General features: G+C 48.2%; 1 protein-coding gene across 5 annotated transcripts in view; it reads right to left on the bottom strand.

The window, feature by feature from the left end:
- LOC129694815 (glycogen [starch] synthase, muscle-like) overlaps positions 1-18,766 on the bottom strand; it is a 220,717-nt gene that overhangs the window by 124,610 nt on the left and 77,341 nt on the right. For 2 of the 5 annotated variants that reach the window (XM_055631572.1, XM_055631571.1), the window contains exons 3-4: positions 12,762-12,953; positions 9,820-10,008 (exon numbers count right to left, since the gene is read on the bottom strand). The exons of 1 other annotated variant lie outside the window; for it this stretch is intronic. In XM_055631572.1, the coding sequence (XP_055487547.1) occupies positions 9,820-10,008; positions 12,762-12,953 (381 nt within the window). The remainder of the gene's footprint in view (positions 1-9,819; positions 10,009-12,761; positions 12,954-18,766) is intronic. 2 more of the 5 variants (XM_055631573.1, XM_055631574.1) reach the window with 2 other exon arrangements.

Genomic DNA, 18,766 nt, shown 5'->3' with positions numbered 1-18,766 from the left:
AGCACAGAAGGTTAAGGGGGGACTTGATAGAGATCTTTAAAATGATGAGAGGGATAGACAGAGTTGACGTGGATAAGCTTTTCCCACTGAGAGTAGGGAACATTCAAACAAGGGGACATGACTTGAGAATTAAGGGACAGAAGTTTAGGGGTAACATGAGGGGGAACGTCTTTACTCAGAGAGTGGTAGCTGTGTGGAATGAGCTTCCAGTGAAGGTGGTGGAGGCAGGTTCGTTTTTATCATTTAAAAATAAATTGGATAGTTATATGGACGAGAAAGGAATGGAGGGTTATGGTCTGAGCGCAGGTAGATGGGACTAGGGCCGAGATGGCCTGTTTCCGTGCTGTAATTGTTATATGGTTAAACTGCTGGGAACAGGTCGGGCAACAATTTTATATTTAGTTTAAAGATACAGCGCAGAAACCATTAATTGGCTTGGTATAAGTGTAAATGATCCCTTAGTGTGGGTAGGGTATTGTTAATAACCATATAACAATTACAGCACGGAAACAGGCCATCTCGACCCTTCTAGTCCGTGCCGAACACGTATTCTGCCCTAGTCCCATATACCTGCGCTCAGACCATAACCCTCCATTCTTTTCTCGTCCATATAACTTCTGCGCTCCAAAGAATAAAGCCCTAACTTGTTCAACCTTTCTCTGTAACTTAGTTGCTGAAACCCCGCTGAAACTCTAGTAAATCTCCTCTTTAATAAAGGCCAGCACACCAAAAGCTTTCTTTACCACCCTATCTACATGAGATTCCACTTTCAGGGAACTGTGCACAGTTATTCCCAGATCCCTCTGTTCACCTGCATTCTTCAATTCCCTACCATTTACCATGTACGTCCTATTTTGATTTGTCCTGCCAAGATGTAGCACCTCACACTTATCAGCATTAAACTCCATCTGCCATCTTTCAGTCCATTCTTCCAACTGGCATACATCTCTCTGTAGACTTTGAAACTCTACTTCATTATCCACAACCCCACTTATCTTAGTATCATCTGCATACTTACTAATCCAATTTACCACACCATCATCCAGATCATTGATGTACATGACAAACAACAGTGGACCCAACATAGATCCCTGTGGCACCCCACTAGTCACTGGCCTCCAACCTGACAAACAACCATCCACCATTACTCTCTGGCATCTCCCATTCAGCCACTGTTGAATCCATCTTGCTACTCCACCATTAATACCCAACCATTGAACCTTCTTAACCAACCTTCCATGAGGAACCTTGTCAAATGCCTTACTGAAGTCGATATATACAACATCCACTGCTTTACCCTCATCAATTTCCCGAGTAACCTCTTCAAAAAATTCAAGAAGATTAGTCAAACATGACCTTCCAGGCACAAATCCATGTTGACTGTTCCTAATCAGACCCTGTTAATCCAGATGCTTATATATATTATCTCTAAGTATCCTTTCCATTAATTTGCCCACCACTGACATCAAACTAACATGTCTATAATTGCTAGGTTTACTCTTGGACCCCTTTTTAAACAATGGAACAACATGCGCAGTACGCCAATCCTCCGGCACTATTCCCATTTCTAATGACATTTGAAATATTTCTGTCATAGCACCTGCTATTTCTACACTAACTTCCCTCAATGTACTAGGGAATATCCTGTCCGGACCTGGAGACTTATCCACTTTTATATTTCTCAAAAATGTGCGGGGATCGCTGGTCGGTGCGGACTCGCTGGGCCGAAGGGCATGTTTCCGTGCTGTATCTCGAAACTAAACTGACCCTACAAACCTGTATGTCTTTGGAGTGCGGGGGGAAACCGGAGCTCCCAGAAAAAACCCACACGGTCACAGGAAGACCGTACAAACTCCGTACAGACAGCACCCATAGTCAAGATCCAACCCAGGTCTCTGGCACTGTTAGGCAGCAACTTTACCGCTGTGTCACCATGCTGCAAACGTGAGAGAAAGTGAATGTGTTAGCTCCTGGAGCTTTTGCCAAAAGAGTTCCATCATTGGGTCTTGAAATGGCAACGTTACCTATTTCTTCCTCCACATATGCTGCCCTACATGCTGAGTGTTCCCAGCATTTCTTCACAATGCCGTATGGCTGAGGACAAGGCCCTTCACCCATTCTGTCCCTGCTGACCCTGTGGAAAGCTTTTGTTGCATGCTAACCAGTCAGCGGAAAGACAAAACATGATTACAGTCGATCCATTCACAGTGTACAGATACGTGATAAAGGGAATAAAACGAATAATGTTTAGTGCAAGATAAAGTCAGTAAAATCCAATCAAAGGTTGTGGTAGAATGATTCAGTTGCCTGATAACAGCTGGGAAGAAACTGTCCCTGAATCTGGTGCGTTTTCACATTTCTATACCTTTTGCCTGATGGGAGAGGGGAGAAGAGGGAGTGGCCAGGGTGCGACTTTTATAATTCTGCTGCCCTTCTGTGGCAGTATAAAGTATAAATGTAGTTGATGTGAAGAGAAAAAAATTAGTTAAAACAAATGTAGGTCCTTTGCTGTCAAAAACAGGTAAATTGATCATGCGGAACAAGGACATGGCAGACCAATTGAATAACTACTTTGGTTCCATCTTCACTAAGGAAGACATAAATAATCTGCCGGAAATAGCACGGGACCGCGGGTCAAATGAGATGGAGGAACTGAGTGAAATCCAGGTTAGCCGGGAAGTGGTGTTAGGTAAATTGAATGGGTTAAAGGCCGATAAATCCCCAGGGCCGGATAGGCTGCATCCCAGAGTACTTAAGGAAGTAGCCCCAGAAATAGTGGATGCATTAGTGATAATTTTTCAAAACTCTTTAGATTCTGGAGTAGTTCCTGAGGATTGGAGGGTAGCTAATGTAACCCCACTTTTTAAAAAGGGAGGGAGAGAGAAAACGGGGAATTACAGACCAGTTAGTCTAACATCGGTAGTGGGGAAACTGCTAGAGTCAGTTCTTAAAGATGGGATAGCAGCACATTTGGAAAGTGATGAAATCATTGGACAAAGTCAGCATGGATTTACGAAAGGTAAATCATGTCTTACGAATCTTATAGAATTTTTCGAGGATGTAACTAGTAGAGTGGATAGGGGAGAACCAGTGGATGTGTTGTATCTGGACTTTCAGAAGGCTTTCGACAAAGTCCCACATAAGAGATTAGTATACAAACTTAAAGCACACGGTATTGGCGGTTCAGTATTGATGTGGATAGAGAACTGGCTGGCAAACAGGAAGCAAAGAGTAGGAGTAAACGGGTCCTTTTCACAATGGCAGGCAGTGACTAGTGGGGTGCCGCAAGGCTCAGTTCTGGGACCCCAGCTATTTACGATATATATTAATGATTTGGACGAGGGAATTGAATGCAACATCTCCAAGTTTGCGGATGACATGAAGCTGGGGGGCAGTGTTAGCTGTGAGGAGGATGCTAGGAGGCTGCAAGGTGACTTGGATAGGCTGGGTGAGTGGGCAAATGCATGGCAGATGCTGTATAATGTGGATAAATGTGAGGTTATCCACTTTGGTGGCAAAACAGGAAAGTAGACTATTATCTGAATGGTGGCCGATTAGGAAAAGGGGAGATGCAGCGAGACCTGGGTGTCATGGTACACCAGTCATTGAAAGTAGGCATGCAGGTGCAGCAGGCAGTGAAGAAAGCAAATGGTATGTTAGCATTCATAGCAAAAGGATTTGAGTATAGGAGCAGAGAGGTTCTGCTGCAGTTGTACAGGGTCTTGGTGAGACCACACCTGGAGTACTGCGTACAGTTTTGGTCTCCTAATCTGAGGAAAGGCATTCTTGCCGTACAGAGAAGGTTCAGAGGGAGTACAGAGAAGGTTCACCAGACTGATTCCTGGGATGGCAGGACTTTCATATGTAGAAAGACTGGATAGACTCTGCTTGAAATTAGAAGATTGAGGGGGGATCTTATAGAAACGTACAAAATTCTTAAGGGGTTGGACAGGCTAGATGCAGGAAGATTGTTCCAGATGTTGGGGAAGTCCAGAACTAGGGGTCACAGTTTGATGATAAGAGGGAAGTCTTTTAAGACTGAGATGAGAAAAACATTTTTCACCCAGAGAGTGGTGAATCTCTAGAATTCTCTGCCACAGAAGGTAGTTGAGGCCAGTTCATTGGCTATATTTAAGAGGGAGTTAGATGTGGCTCTTGTGGCTAAAGGGATCAGGGAGTATGGAGAGAAGGCAGGTACAGGATACTGAGTTGGATGATCAGCCATGATCATATTGAAGGGCGGTGTTGGCCTGAAGGGCCGAATGGCCTACTCCTGCACCTATTTTCTATGTTTCTATGACAGAAGGGGCAGGAGTTGTACAATTTAATAGCCACAGGGAAGAAGGATCTCCTGTGGCGTTCTGTGCTGCATCTTGGTGGGACCAGTCTGTTGCTGAAGGTGCTCCTCAGGTTGACCAGTGTGTAGTGGAGGGGGTGAGCTGTATTGTCCAGGATGCTCCGCAGTTTGAGGAGCATCCTCCTCTCCAAGACCATCTCCAGTAAATCCAGTGAATGGTACATGGATAGGTGAGGTTTCGAGGGATGTGGGCCAAACATGGGCAAATGGGACGCGCAGATGGGGCATCTGGTCGGCATGGATGAGTTGGGACGAAGGGCCTGTTCAGTTCTGTATGAATCTATAAGAGATTCCAATGATCCATCAATCTGAAACCAACTCCTCAGCCACGCTATCCTCCTATGACCTATCCTCCTATTCCTACCTGGAGTATTGTGTGCAGTTTTGGTCCCCTAATTTGAGGAAGGACATTTGTGCTATTGAGGGAATACAGCGTAGGTTCACAAGGTTAATTCCCAGAATGGCGGGACTGTCATATGCTGAGAGAATGGAGGAGCTGGGCTTGTACACTCTGGAGATTAGAAGGATGAGAGGGTATCTCATTGAAACATATAAGATTGTTAAGGGCTTGGACACGCTAGAGGCAGGAAACATGTTCCCGATGTTGGGGGAGTCCAGTACCAGGGGCCATAGTTTAAGAATAAGCAGTAAGCCATTTAGAACGGAGACGAGGAAACACTTTTGCTCACAGAGGGTGGTGAGTCTGTGGAATTCTCTGCCTCAGAGGCTGGTGGAGGCAGGTTCTCTGGATGCTTTCAAGAGAGAGCTAGATAGGGCTCTTAAAAATAGCGGAGTCAGGGGATATGGGGAGAAGGCAGGAACGGGATACTGATCAGCCATGATCACATTGAATGGCGGTGCTGGCTCGAAGGGCCGAATGGCCTACTCCTGCACCTATTGTCTAGCCTTGATAACACGAGACAACTGTGGTAAACCTGCTCATACAGAAGGAGCAAACCCTGGTTACTACTGACAGATAAAAAGATCATGGAACTGTCCCTAGAGCTAAAGTGAATGAATATGTGAGTGATCGCAGATGGCTCTGATCTAATGACCCTGTGTTGGTGAGAGGGATGAACACGAGAGGACATTTAAACAATACCTACAGATCGTTGACAGAGTGTGAATGGATTCCCAGGAAACAGGCGATGATGTTCTCTGTTACAACTTGCTCGGGTGGATTGGACGTGAGGAGCAGAATATTGAAAGAGACGGAGGGGGTTGAAGGGAGACGGCAAATATCTGTAATAAATGGATGTTTCTGAAGCTGGTTCCCCAGGGACTGGCTCATGGATCACGTTTCTACACAGAGTGAACAGCCTGTGTTTAGTCCTGAAGCCTGGTGTCAGATGGTGGAGGATCAGAGGCAGACAGCTGGCAGTACACACTCTGTGTCCTCTCCACCCTCCCCCTCTCTCTCCCGGCAGACCTGGTGTTTCACTGAACTGATCACATCACCAAACACAATACAGTAAGATAGACACAAAATGCTGGAGTAACTCAGCGGGACAGGCAGCATCTCTGGAGAGAAGGAATGGGTGACGTTTCGGGTTTAGTCCCTTCTTCAGAAAAAGGGACCCAACCCGAAATGTCACCCATTCCTTCTCTCCAGATATGCTGCCCGTCCCGCTGAGTTACTCCAGCATTTTGTGTCTATCTTTGGTGTAAACCAGCATCTGCAGTTCCTTCCTACATAATACAGTAAGTACAGTACAGCACAGGAAGAGGCCCTTCAGCCCACAATGTCTGTGCCAAACATGAAGCTGAGACAAACTCCATCCCTCCATTCTCTGAATGTCCATGTGCCCATCCAAGAGTCTCAAATGCCACTATCATGGAGTTGAGGGGTGATCTCATAGAAACCGGAGCACTCGAAGGAAACCCACGTGGTCATTGGGAGAGCTTGCAAACTCCACACAGAAAGCACCCGAGATCAGGATCAATTGTGGGTCTCTGGCACCGGGAGGCAACAGCACTACCCGCTGCACCACTGCAGCGTTATAGTTTTTCAAGTTTCTTTCTCTCCTTCAGAACAGGTTCTGTGATACATCTTTGCTCTATCTCTGGGGTGCCGATCATATCTAAACCTCAGCAGCCACGAGCCTGGTTCTGTCCGCCCCTCCACCCCAGGGATACTATCGAAATGTTGCATCTTCAGGAGAGTATTTTATTCAGCTGGCTTGTTTATTGATGTACAACTATGTCACGGAGGAAAAGTCCATGGATTGTTTTAAGGCAGAGGTAGATAGATTTTTGTTTAGTGCGGGTGGCAGGGGTTATGCAGAGAAGGCAGTGGAATGGGATTAGGAGGGAGAAATTGATCAACCATGATAGAATGGCGGAGTACTCTTGATGGGCTGAATGGCCTAATTCTCCTATCTCTTATGAACTAATATCCTTATGACATATTATTTGATAGTCCTGGTTGAGTTAGATTTAGCTCTTAGGGCTAACGGAATCAAGGGGTATGGGGACAAAGCAGGAACGGGGTACAGCCTTGATCATCCAAAATCAAAGGGCCGAATGGCCTACTCCTGCACCTATTTTCTATGTATCTATGTCTATGTTTCTATAGTTTGATGAAGCAGTGCCTAACATCAAGCCCAAGCAATTCTGTCCAGTTTCAGTTTAGTTTAGGTACCGAGGTACAGTGAAAAGCTTGTGTTGCGTGCTAACCAGACCTGGGTGTCATGGTACACCAGTCATTGAAAGTATGCAGGTACACAAAATTGCTGGAGAAACTCAGCGGGTGCAGCAGCATCTATGGAGCGAAGAAAATAGGCGACGTTTCGGGCCGAAACCCTTCTTCAGACTGATGGGGGCTGGGAGGGGAGAAGGAAGGAAAAAGGGGAGGAGGAGGAGCCCGAGGGCGGGGGGATGGGAGGAGACAGCTCGAGGGTTAAGGAAGGGGAGGAGACAGGAAGGGCTAGCAAAATTGGAAGAATTCAACATTCATGCCATCAGGATGCAAGCTGCCCAGGCAGAATATGAGGTGCTGTTCCTCCAATTTCCGGTGTTGCTCACTCTGGCAATGGAGGAGTCATTGAAAGTATGCATGCAGGTGCAGCAGGCAGTGAAGAAAGCGAATGGTATGCTAGCATTCATAGCAAAAGGATTTTAATATAAGAACAGGGAGGTTCTACTGCAGTTGTACAGCGTCTTGGTGAGACCACACCTGGAGTATTGCGTACAGTTTTGGTCTCCTAATCTGAGGAAAGACATTCTTGCCATAGAGGGTGCAGAGAAGGTTCACCAAACTGATTCCTGGGATGGCAGGACTTTCATATGAAGAAAGACTGGATAGACTCAGCTTGTACTCGCTAGAATTTAGAAGATTGAGGGGGGATCTTATAGAAACTTACAAAATTCTTATGGGGTTTGACAGGCTAGATGCAGGAAGATTGTTCCCGATGTTGGGAAAGTCCAGAACAAGGGGTCATAGTTTAAGGATAAGGGGGAAATCTTTTAGGACCGAGATGAGAAAAACATTTTTCACACAGAGAATCTCTGGAATTCTCTGCCACAGAAGGTAGTTGAGGCCAGTTCTTTGGCTATATTTAAAAGGGAGTTAGATGGCTAAAGGGATCAGGGGGTATGGAGGGAAGGCAGGTACAGGATACTGAGTTGGATGAATGGCCATGATCATACTGAATGGCAGTGCAGGCTCGAAGGGCCGAATGGCCTACTCCTGCACCTATTTTCTATGTTTCTGTTTCTAACAAGCCAGCAGAAAGGCAATACATGATTACAACTGATCCATTTGCAGTGTAACCAGGTAAACCTGGTAACATTGAATGCTTGTATAAAGTGGGTATAAATATTGGTTTATTGTTGTGGTCTACACTGAGAAACAGTGACAAAGAACTGCAGATGATCATCTTTGTGTTCTGTGTGCTGTCCAGACAATTAAGAGTACAATCAAACCATACACTAGAACAACAGGTCGTGCAAAAAGAGAAAGGAAACATAATGCACAGTATAATGTACAACTACGGAGAAAGTGCAGATTAAAAAAGCGCAAGAGCCACAACAAGGTAGATTGGAAGATTGAAAGTTCATCCTTGGCATATGAGAGGTCTATTCAAAAGATAGACACAATATACTGGAGCAACGCAGCAGGTCAAGCAGCATCTCAGAAGAAAAGGAATAGGTATGTTTCGGGTCAAGATCCTTCTTCAGACTGAGAATCAGAGGAGAGGGGGAACTAGGGATATAAAAAGGTACAAAGAACAAATGAATGAAAGGTATGAAAAGAACAAATGATCAAGGAAAGGTTGTGCCCACAACGGTCCATTGTTGGCTGTGAGGATGATAACGAGTGGTTACAAACAGTGAAACCTAACAGGACGACAGTGAAACTAATACAATGACTAGGGCGGGGGAGGGACGGAGAGAGAGGGGATGCAAGGTGTGCTTGAAGTTAGAGAAATCAATATTCATACTGCTCGAGTGTAAGCTGCCATAGCAAAATATGAGGCCCTGTTCCTCCAATTTGCATTTGGCCTCACTCTGACAGTGGAGGAGGCCCAGGACAGAAGGTCCCAAGGTCAGTGTGGGAATGGGGAGGGGGAGTTAAAGTGTTTAGCAACCGGGAGATCGCGTAGGCCAAGGCGGACTTAGCGGAGGTGTGTTCAAAAGTCAGATAACAGAGGGGAAGAAGCTGTCCTTGAGTGTGGTGGTGCGTGCTTTCAGGCTGTTGTACCTTCTGCCCGACGGGGAAGGGGAGAAGAGGGAATGACCAGGATGTGAGTGATTGGTCCTTGGTTACAATGGCTGATGGATATTGCTAAAAGTTTAAAACAGTACATCATAGAGTCACATAGTGATACAGCGTAGAAACAGGCCCTTCGGCCCAACTTGCCCACACCGGCCAACATGCCCCAGCTACACTAGTCCCACCTGCCTGCGTGTGGTCCATATCCCTCCAAACCTGTGCAGTCCATGTACTTGTCTAACTGTTTCCTAAACTTTGTGATAGTCCCAGCCTCAACTACCTCCTCTGGCAGCTTATTCCACGCACTCACCACCCTTTATGTGAAAAAGCTAACCCTCAGATTCCTATTAATTTTTTTCCCCTTCACCTTGAACCTATGTCCTCTGGTCCTCGATTCCCCTACTCTGGGCAAGAGACTCTGTGCATCTACCCGATCTATTCCTCTCATGATTTTATACACCTCTATAAAATCACCCCTCATCCTCCTGTGCTCCAAGGAATAGAGACCCAGCGTACTCAACTTTTCCCTACAGCTCAGACCCTCTAGTCCTGGCAACATCCTCGTTAATCTTCTCTGAACCCTATCGTGGTGGTGGTGCGGCTTTCATGCAGTTGTACCTGCTGCTCGTCGGGAGAGGGGAGACGAGGGGATGACCAGGGTGTGAGTGGTCCTAGGTTATGGTGGCTGATGGATACTGAATAAAGTTTAAAACAGTTCCTTGAGGAAGGTGGAAGGGTGTGTACGCACATTTGAAAGGTTGTTGTAGAAGTCGACATTTCCAGCACACAGGTAGCGGCCCAGAAGTGTGGCGTGCGTGGTGAAGATGGTGGCTATGGGAAGCCTGCGGAACCTGGACATGATGAGACCCACGCCGGCCAGCCACTCGTGGAAGTGAGTGATGATGAAAGGGCAGCTCTCCTCGCACTGGCTGAGAAACTGAATCACAACGCTGGTTAGACCAGGACCGCACACAGCCACACAACACAACACAGCTAGTTCAGTTTACAGATACAGCATGGAAACAGGTCCTTCAGCCCACCAAGTCCACGCCAACTACCAATCACCCATTCACACTACAGGAAAGATTTAACGGGAATCTGAGGGGTAACATTTTCACACAAAGGGTGGTGGGTGTATGGAACAGAGGAGGTAGTTGAGGCTGGGATTATCCCAACGTTTAAGAAACAGTTAGACAGGTACATAGTTAGGGCAGGTTTGGAGGGATGTGGGCCAAATATGGGCAGGTGGGACTAGTGTAGATGGGACATGGGCAAGATGGGCTGAAGGGCCTGTTTCTACACTGTATCACTCTAGAAGCATAGAAAATAGGTGCAGCAGGGCCATTCGGCCCTTCGAGCCAGCACCACCATTCAATATGATCATGACTGATCATCCATAATCAGTACCCCGTTCCTGCTTCCTCCCCATATCCCTTGATTCAGCTAGATCTAAGAGCTCCAGTGTATCTAACTATCCCTGAAAACATCCAGTAAATTAGCCTCCACTGCCTTCTGTGGCAGAGAATTCCACAGATTCACAACTCTCTGGGTGACAGAGTTCTATGTTATCCCACTTTGTCATCCACTCCCTACACACTAGGGACAATTTACACAGGGTCGATGAACCTGCAAACCCGCACGTCTTTGGGATGCGAGAGGAAACTGCAGCACACTGGTGTCGCGGTAGAGTTGTTGCCTTACAGCTCCAGAGGTCTGGATTCAATTCTACGGGTGCTGTCTGTACGGAGTTTGCACGTTCTCCCTGTAACTCCGTGGGTTTTCTCCAGGTGCTCCAGTTTCCTCCCATACCCCTTAGACGGGTTTGTAAATGAATTGTTTCCTGTAAATTGTCCCTTGTGTGTAGGATAGGACTGGTGTTTGGGGATCGCTGGTCAGCACTGCCTCAGTGGGCCGAAAGGTCTGTTTCCATGCTGTTCTCAAACTAAACTAAACCAAACCCACATACAAGGAGAACGTGCAAACACCACACAGACAGCACGTGTGAGGTCAGTATTGAACCTGGAGGTCTCTGGGCTATAGGAGTGGGGGTGAGGGTGAGGGTGAGGGTGAGGGTGAGGGTGGGGTTGAGGATGAGGGTGAGGGGTGGGGTTGAGGATGAGGGTGGGGGTGAGGGTGGGTGTGATGGTGGGGTTGAGGATGAGGGTGAGGGTTGGGGTGGGGTTGAGGGTGGGGGGGGGGATGAGGGTGAGGGGGGGGGGTGATGATGGGTGGGGGGGGGGGATGAGGGTGAGGGGGGGGGGGGATGATGGGTGTGGGGGTGGGGATGAGGGTGGGTGGGGGTGGGGTTGAGGGTGGGGGTGGGGGTTGAAGGTTCTCTCTGTGGTGTGGTTCACGTTTATATGTCTAATTAATGTATAATTATAATTAATATATTTGAAATTAATTATAAAGTTGATCATTTTATAATGAATAAATGAGCACAGTGCTGCAGCAACTCAGCGGGTCAGGCAGTGGGCAGCCACTGAACCAGGCAGCATCTGTGGAGGGAATAGACAGGGGACAGGTGATGTTTCAGGTCAGGTCCATTCTTTAGACTGACGGACTAGAGGGGTAGAGCTGGCAGGGAGCGGTGCTGACGGGACGAAGCCTGGCAGTTACAGGTGGATACTGGTTCATTGGCAGATGGCGGGTTCCTTGCACAGGATGGAGATGGAAGAGGGCAACAGGCGTCAGCTACAGAGAGATGGGGGGGGGGGGGGGGGGGGGGGGATATAAGGCTAGAGGGTGAGATTTGGGTGGGAGGGGACGGGGAGGCTTGGGGAGAGGGACAGGATAGTGGGGAGAATGGGCGTTCTGCATGTTGGGGAGGGCAGAGGGAGGGAGAAGAGGTGAGGAAGGCACTATTTACAACGCAAGAGTGGTGCAGCGGGTAGAGCTGCTGTCTCACAGCGCCAGAGACCCGGGTTCGATCCCGACTGCGGGTGCTGTCTGTACGGAGTTTGTGGGCTCCCACCGTGACTGCCTGGGTTTCCCCAGAGAGCTTCAGTTTCCTCCCACACTCCAAATACATACAGGTTTGCGGGCTTGGTATGAATGTAAAATTGTCCCTAGTGTGTGTAGGGTAGTGTCAGTGTGCGGGGATCGCTGGGCGGTGCAGACTCGGTGGGCCGAAGGGCCTGTTTCCCTGCTGTACAGTTCTATGACCATAACAAACAGTGTCTTCATTAAAGCAGAGCAAGATCCCATGACTGATAATGACCTGGGTATTTATTAATTACAACCCAACAGTAAGAACAGGCCCTTCGGCCCACCGAGTCCGCACCGACCAGCGATCCCAGGACATTAAAACTATCCTACACACACCAGCGGCAATTTACATGTATACCAAGCCAATTAACCTACAAACCTGTACGTCTTTGGAGTGTGGGAGGAAAACGAAGATCTCGGCAAAACCCACTCAGGTCACGGGGGGAAGGTACAAACTCTGTACAGACAGCACCCATTGTCAGGATGGAAGCCGGGTCTCTGGCACTGTAAGGCAGCAACTCTACCGCTGCACCACCGTGCCACCTAGAAGTGTTCAGTCATTGCTGGTGCCCACCCAGAGCTGCCCCTCTCCCCACACGATCCTAGTTAACCCCACCTGTCAGACACTGTCCCAGCCCCCTCCCCATCACCCACCCCCTCCCCAACTCCCGCACTGACCCCTGCCCACGGGAGGTCACTGACCTCTCCCAGGAACCAGGCGATGAGGAACCCGAAGAGGATGGCATCGTTGGCTTCCCGGTCGTGCCAGGGCACTCCGATGGCACAGCAGTCCCACAGCTCCGCCTTCCAGCGCTCCAGGTTCCAGGAGGAAAATCCCACGTCAAACAGGATCACGCACGGATTGCCCTCAATCAGCCACTTCCCAAAGTAAACCTGCCAAGGAAGCAATCGACCGCACGAGTCACTAGCGGCCCTGGAATGGACACGAAATGCTGGAGTAACTCAGCGGGTCAGGCAGCATCTCTGGAGAGAAGGAATAGGTGACGCTTCGGGTCGCGAGTGAGAGTCAGGCAAGAGGGAAACCGGGAATGACCAGGATGCTGTGCCTGACGCGATTCCAGAGAATCATGATTGTTATGATTGATAGATACAGCATGGAAACAGGCCCTTCGGCCCACTGAGTCCGTGCTGACCAGCGATCCCTGCACATTAACACTATCCTACACACACAAGGGACAAGTTACGTTCATATCAAGCCAATCAACCTACATACTTGTCTTTGGAGTGTGAGAGGAAACTGAAGATCTCAGAGCAAACCCACACAGTCACAGGGAGGACGTACAAACTCCACCCGGTCAGGAGCGATCCCGGATCTCTGGAGCTGTGAGGCAGCTGGCTGAGCCTGTCTTTGCTTGCTCCTCACTGGTGTCTGTGGAGAGGATCGCTGCAGTCCGTGAGATGTAGTGCACTCACAGTGGCCGCCAGGATACTGACCCAGCCACTATGAAAGAACGGCCATATGTTTCCAAGTCAGGATGGCCGTAACTTCCAGGCGCTGGTGTTCCCAGAGTTTTTGCTGCCCTCGTCCTTCTAGCCAGACGAGGTGGTAAGTATGCAGATGATACCAAGATAGGGGGTGTTGTGGATAATGAAGAGGATTTCCAAAGTCTACAGAGTGATTTAGGCCATTTGGAAAAATGGGCTGAAAGATGGCAGATGGAGTTTAATGCTGATAAATGTGAGGTGCTACACCTTGGCAGGACAAATCAAAATAGGACGTACATGGTAAATGGTAGGGAATTAAAGAATACAGTTGAACAGAGGGATCTGGGAATAACAGGTGGAATCTCATATAGATAGGATGGTAAAGAAAGCTTTTGGTATGCTAGCCTTTATAAATCAGAGCATTGAGTATAGAAGCTGGGATGTAATGTTAAAATTGTACAAGGCATTGGTGAGACCAAATCTGGAGTATGGTGTACAATTTTGGTTGCCCAATTATAGGAAGGATGTCAACAAAATAGAGAGAGTACAGAGGAGATTTACTAGAATGTTGCCTGGGTTTCAACAACTAAGTTACAGAGATAGGTTGAATAAGTTAGGTCTTTATTCTCAGAAGGTTAAGGGGGGACTTGATAGAGGTCTTTAAAGTGATGAGAGGGATAGACAGAGTTGATGTGGACAAGCTTTTCCCTTTGAGAATAGGGAAGATTCAAATAAGAGGGCATGACTTCAGAATTAAGGGACAGAAGTTTAGGGGTAACATGAGGGGGAACTTCTTTACTCAGAGAGTGGTAGCGGTGTGGAATGAGCTTCCAGTGGAAGTGGTGAAGGCAGGTTCGTTGGTATCATTAAAAAATAAATAGGATAGGCATATGGATGAGAAGGAAATGGAGGGTTATGGTATGAGTGCAGGCAGGTGGGACTAGGGGAAACAAGTTGTTCGGCACGGACTTGTAGGGCCGAGATGGCCTGTTTCCGTGCTGTAATAGTTATATGGTTATATGGACAGGCAGAGTTGAGCTGGGTTTAGCGCTGCTTGTCTGCGCTGGCTGTGGGCCTGGGGGCGCCGCGCCCGTCTGACTCCTGACGTCTCTGGCCACCCACAGGCGTGGGGAAGGTTGAGGTGGGGGGCACTCGGGTGAGGACGGGACATCAGCGCTGCTTCTCCATGCAGGCTGTAAACCTGGGATGGGACAGCGCCGGAGAGCTGGGATCGATCCTGGCTGCGGATGAGGCGCAGGTCTGTACCACGTCTCCCTCCTCCAATGATCGCACTGAATTATCATGTCCCGCCCCCATTGCCTGCTGCCCGACGTCTCTCTTATCAGTTCCACCCCCACTGTATCGCGGAAAGCAGAGATTTCACCGGGTTTTAAAATCCAGATTACAAAAAATGGGGGGGGGGGGGGGGGAGGACTGTTCCCCACCTCTCAAAACAGGGGGGGACGTGTCCCACCTGCCCCCACCCCCCGGGATTACCGCCCCTGCCGTGGTGGGTCCACACTGCCCCCATGCAACATCACAGCGATTCAATGGTGTCGTGGTCTCAGAGTGACAAGGTGGTGAGTTGATGATTTGACAACAAGGAGTTGTGGGCTGCCATGCACTGCAGTACTGAGGGAGGCTCGGCCAGCATGGTCAGAGGCACAGCCTGCAGTGGATATTGACACACCCCCTTTCCCATGGACAGTAAAGAGGTAGAATTGTTGCCTTACAGCGCCAGTGACCAGGTTCGATCCTGACTACAGATGCTGTCTGTACAAAGTTACACAAAAATGCTGGAGAAACTCAGCGGGTGCAGCAGCATCTATGGAGCGAAGGAAATAGGCGACGTTTCGGGCCGAAACCCTTCTTCAGACTTCAGTCTGTACGGAGTTTGTGCCTCCTCCCAATGACGGTGTGGGGTTTCCCCGGGTGCTCTGGTTTCCTCCCACACTACAAAGATGTAGAGGTTTGTTGGTTAATTGATTTCGGTAAATTGTAAATTGGCCCTAGTGTGTGTGGTATAGTGTTGGTGTATATGGGGGGGGGGGGGGGGGGGGTCGCTGGTCGGTGCGGACCCGGGTGGCCGAAGGGCCTGTTTCCGCGCTGTATCTCTAAAGTTTAAAGATCCCACGGCACCCATCACAGGCATGGAATGGGCCAGCTGATCATTGCTCCTCAGGCAGCTACACTGAGGCAGACCAGCACAGCATTTACGTCAGTCTGCTTACTGGGGCACAGTTGAGATACAAGGACTGAGCACTGAAGCAGAGCTCACATGGGGATACCCGGCCAATCACTCAGGCCTGCTCTGCTGTTGGATGAGATCATACCCTCCCTTTGTACAACACCCTGTACTCATTCCACTTTGAGCTGATGGAATCCTAGAATCCATCAGATGGAAGTCGGAAGCTTCAAGCCAAGACAGCTCGAGCTAACGGCAGCTAAAAAACAGAGTGCAGGAGGAAGTCAGTCCCTGTGGATTGGAGGATAGCTAATGTTATCCCACTTTTCAAGAAAGGAGCGAGCGAGAAAACGGAATTACAGACCAGTTAGCCTGACTTCGGTGGTGGGAAAGATGCTGGAGTCAATTATTAAAGAGGTAATAATGGATAGCAGTAAAAGGATTAGTCAACATATCTGGGGGTCATGTTCCTAAGGTCGTAAGTGATGGGAGTAGAATAAGGCCATTCGGCCCATCAAGTCTACTCTGCCATTCAGTCATGGCTGATCAATCTCTCACTCCTCTCCTGCCTTCTCCCCACATCCTCTGACACCTGTACAAATCAAGAATCTATCTATGTTTGCCTTAAAAATATCCATTAACTTGGCCTCCACAACCCTCTGTGGAGAGAATGGACAGACAACGTATTGGATCGGAACCAATGTGCACTTTATGTTTTGTTCAGGATTGCAGCATTTACCGTTCCTTGTGTCTCAAGTTGATTATCATATGCCCAAATACCCACAAAAAAATTAAATTAAACATCTATCTATCTATCTATCTATCTATCTATCTATCTATCTATCTATCTATCTATCTATCTATCTATCTATCTATCTATCTGTCTATCTGTCTATCTGTCTATCTGTCTATCTAAAACTCGCATCTTGTTTGTGTGCAGGTTTGATCTTGTACCTCTATTTGCACAAAAACGGTACACTATAGCGCTATGACTTTTGCCCCACTTTACTCACCATTGTGCTGTAAATTAAACCAGTTTTCTTCCAATCAATGGTATATTTTAAGTTGTTTAGGTTTAAAAAAAATTAACTTAAAACAGCATGCATGCGCAGTTGGGGGAGAGTTCCCGTGCGCATCTTTACTGGCATCGCAAATGGCACCCGACAGGTCCTCAGCCGCGTCTGCACAGTTGGGGCATTTCCAGAATTTTTTCGCCACCTTTTTTTCACAGCGGCGACACAGGTAGGATTTTTAAAAAGAGCATTTTACTCCGATCTACTCCAGGCCCGCGGGATCCGCTGCCTTGGCGCTGAGGCTGGGGCTGAGGCTGAGGTTGGGCTGAGGCTGGGGCTGTGGCTGCGGCTGGGGCTGGGATGGCGGCTGCTGCCGGCTCCAGGGACACGGAGAGGCCAGGCAGGGAGAGGCCGCGCCCATCCGAGGCCTGGCACTGAGCCTGGCTCTGAGGGCGCCGATGGATGCTGCTCCTCTGGGCACGCTAGGAGGGAGAGGATACTTTCAAGACTGAGCAAGATAGGGCTTTTAAAATAGCGGAGTCAGGGGATATGGGGAGAAGACACAAACCGGGTACAGATTGGGGATGATCAGCCATGATCACATTGAATGGTGGTGCTGGATCGAAGGGCCGAAAGGCCTACTCCACCTATTGTCTATTATTATTATTATTATTATAACCATATAACAATTACAGCACGGAAACAGGCCATCTCGGCCCTACAAGTCCATGCCGAACAAATTTTTTTTCCCTTAGTCCCACCTGCCTGCACTCATACCATAACCCTCCATTCCCTTCTCATCCATATGCCTATCCAATTTATTTTTAAATGATACCAATGAATCTGCCTCCACCACTTCCACTGGGAGCTCATTCCACACCGCTACCACTCTCTGCGTAAAGAAGTTCCCCCTCATATTACCCCTAAACTTCTGACCCTTAATTCTGAAGTCATGTCATTATTATTATTATTATTATTATTATTATTATTATTATTATTATTATATTTCAAAAACTCTCATCTTATTTGTTTGCAGGTTTGTGTTGTACTTTTATTTGCGCAAAAGCGGTATACGATAGTGCTACAATTTTTGGCCCACCTTACTCACCATTGCCCCGTGGTGTAAATGAAACAATCATTTTTTTAGATTGATTAGATATTTCAAAAGTTATTAACGTTTAAAGCTTAAATTAACAAAACAGCACCCACACCCACGCATGCGCAGTTGGGAGAGGGTTCCCGTGCGCATCTCTACTGCCGTCACAAAGGGCGCACAACGGGTCCTCAGCTGTGCCTGCGCAGTTGGGGCCTTTCCAGAATTCAGATCACCATTTTTTTTCACAACGGCAACATGGATAAGATTACTTCCATTTTATTATTGCTTCGGGGCCACTCCAACGATCCAAGGCCTTGGCGCTGAGCCTGGCTCTGAGGGCGGCGGCGCTGCTGCGCTGGGCACGCAAGGAGGGAAAGGTGCGGCACCCTCGAGATCTTGGGGAGGTGAGGAGGGAGTTGTGGTGGTGGAGCGGGAATAGAGGGAGAGGAGGGCAGTGGAGGAGTTGGAGGATAGAAACATAGAAAATAGGTGCAGGAGTAGGCCATTCGGCCCTTCGAGTCTGCACCGCCATTCAATATGATCATGGCTGATCATCCAACTCAGTATCCCATCCCTGCCTTCTCTCCATACACCCTGATCCCTTTAGCCACAAGAGCCACATCTAATTCCCTCTTAAAAATAGCCAATGAACTGGCCTCAACTACCTTCTGTGGCAGAGAATTCCTGAGATTCACCACTCTCTGTGTGAAAAATATTTTTCTCATCTCAGTCCTAAAGGGAAGCTGAAAGGGCTGAAGTCACCTGGACTGGATGGACTACACCCTAGGGTTCTGAAAGAGGTGGCTTTAGGGATTGTGGAGGCATTGACAGTGATATTTCAAGAATCACTAGAGACAGGAGAGGTCCCAGATGATTGGAAAATTGCCAATATTACCCCGTTGCACAAGAAGTGAGCAAAGCAGAATAGTGGGAACTGTAGGCCGGTTAGTCTGACTTTGGTGGTTGG

This window comes from Leucoraja erinacea, unplaced genomic scaffold, assembly GCF_028641065.1.
Source record: "Leucoraja erinacea ecotype New England unplaced genomic scaffold, Leri_hhj_1 Leri_80S, whole genome shotgun sequence".
Classification (NCBI taxonomy): domain Eukaryota; kingdom Metazoa; phylum Chordata; class Chondrichthyes; order Rajiformes; family Rajidae; genus Leucoraja; species Leucoraja erinaceus.
Note: the sequence above shows the minus strand (reverse complement) of the source record. Positions and strands in the feature narration are given on the sequence as shown.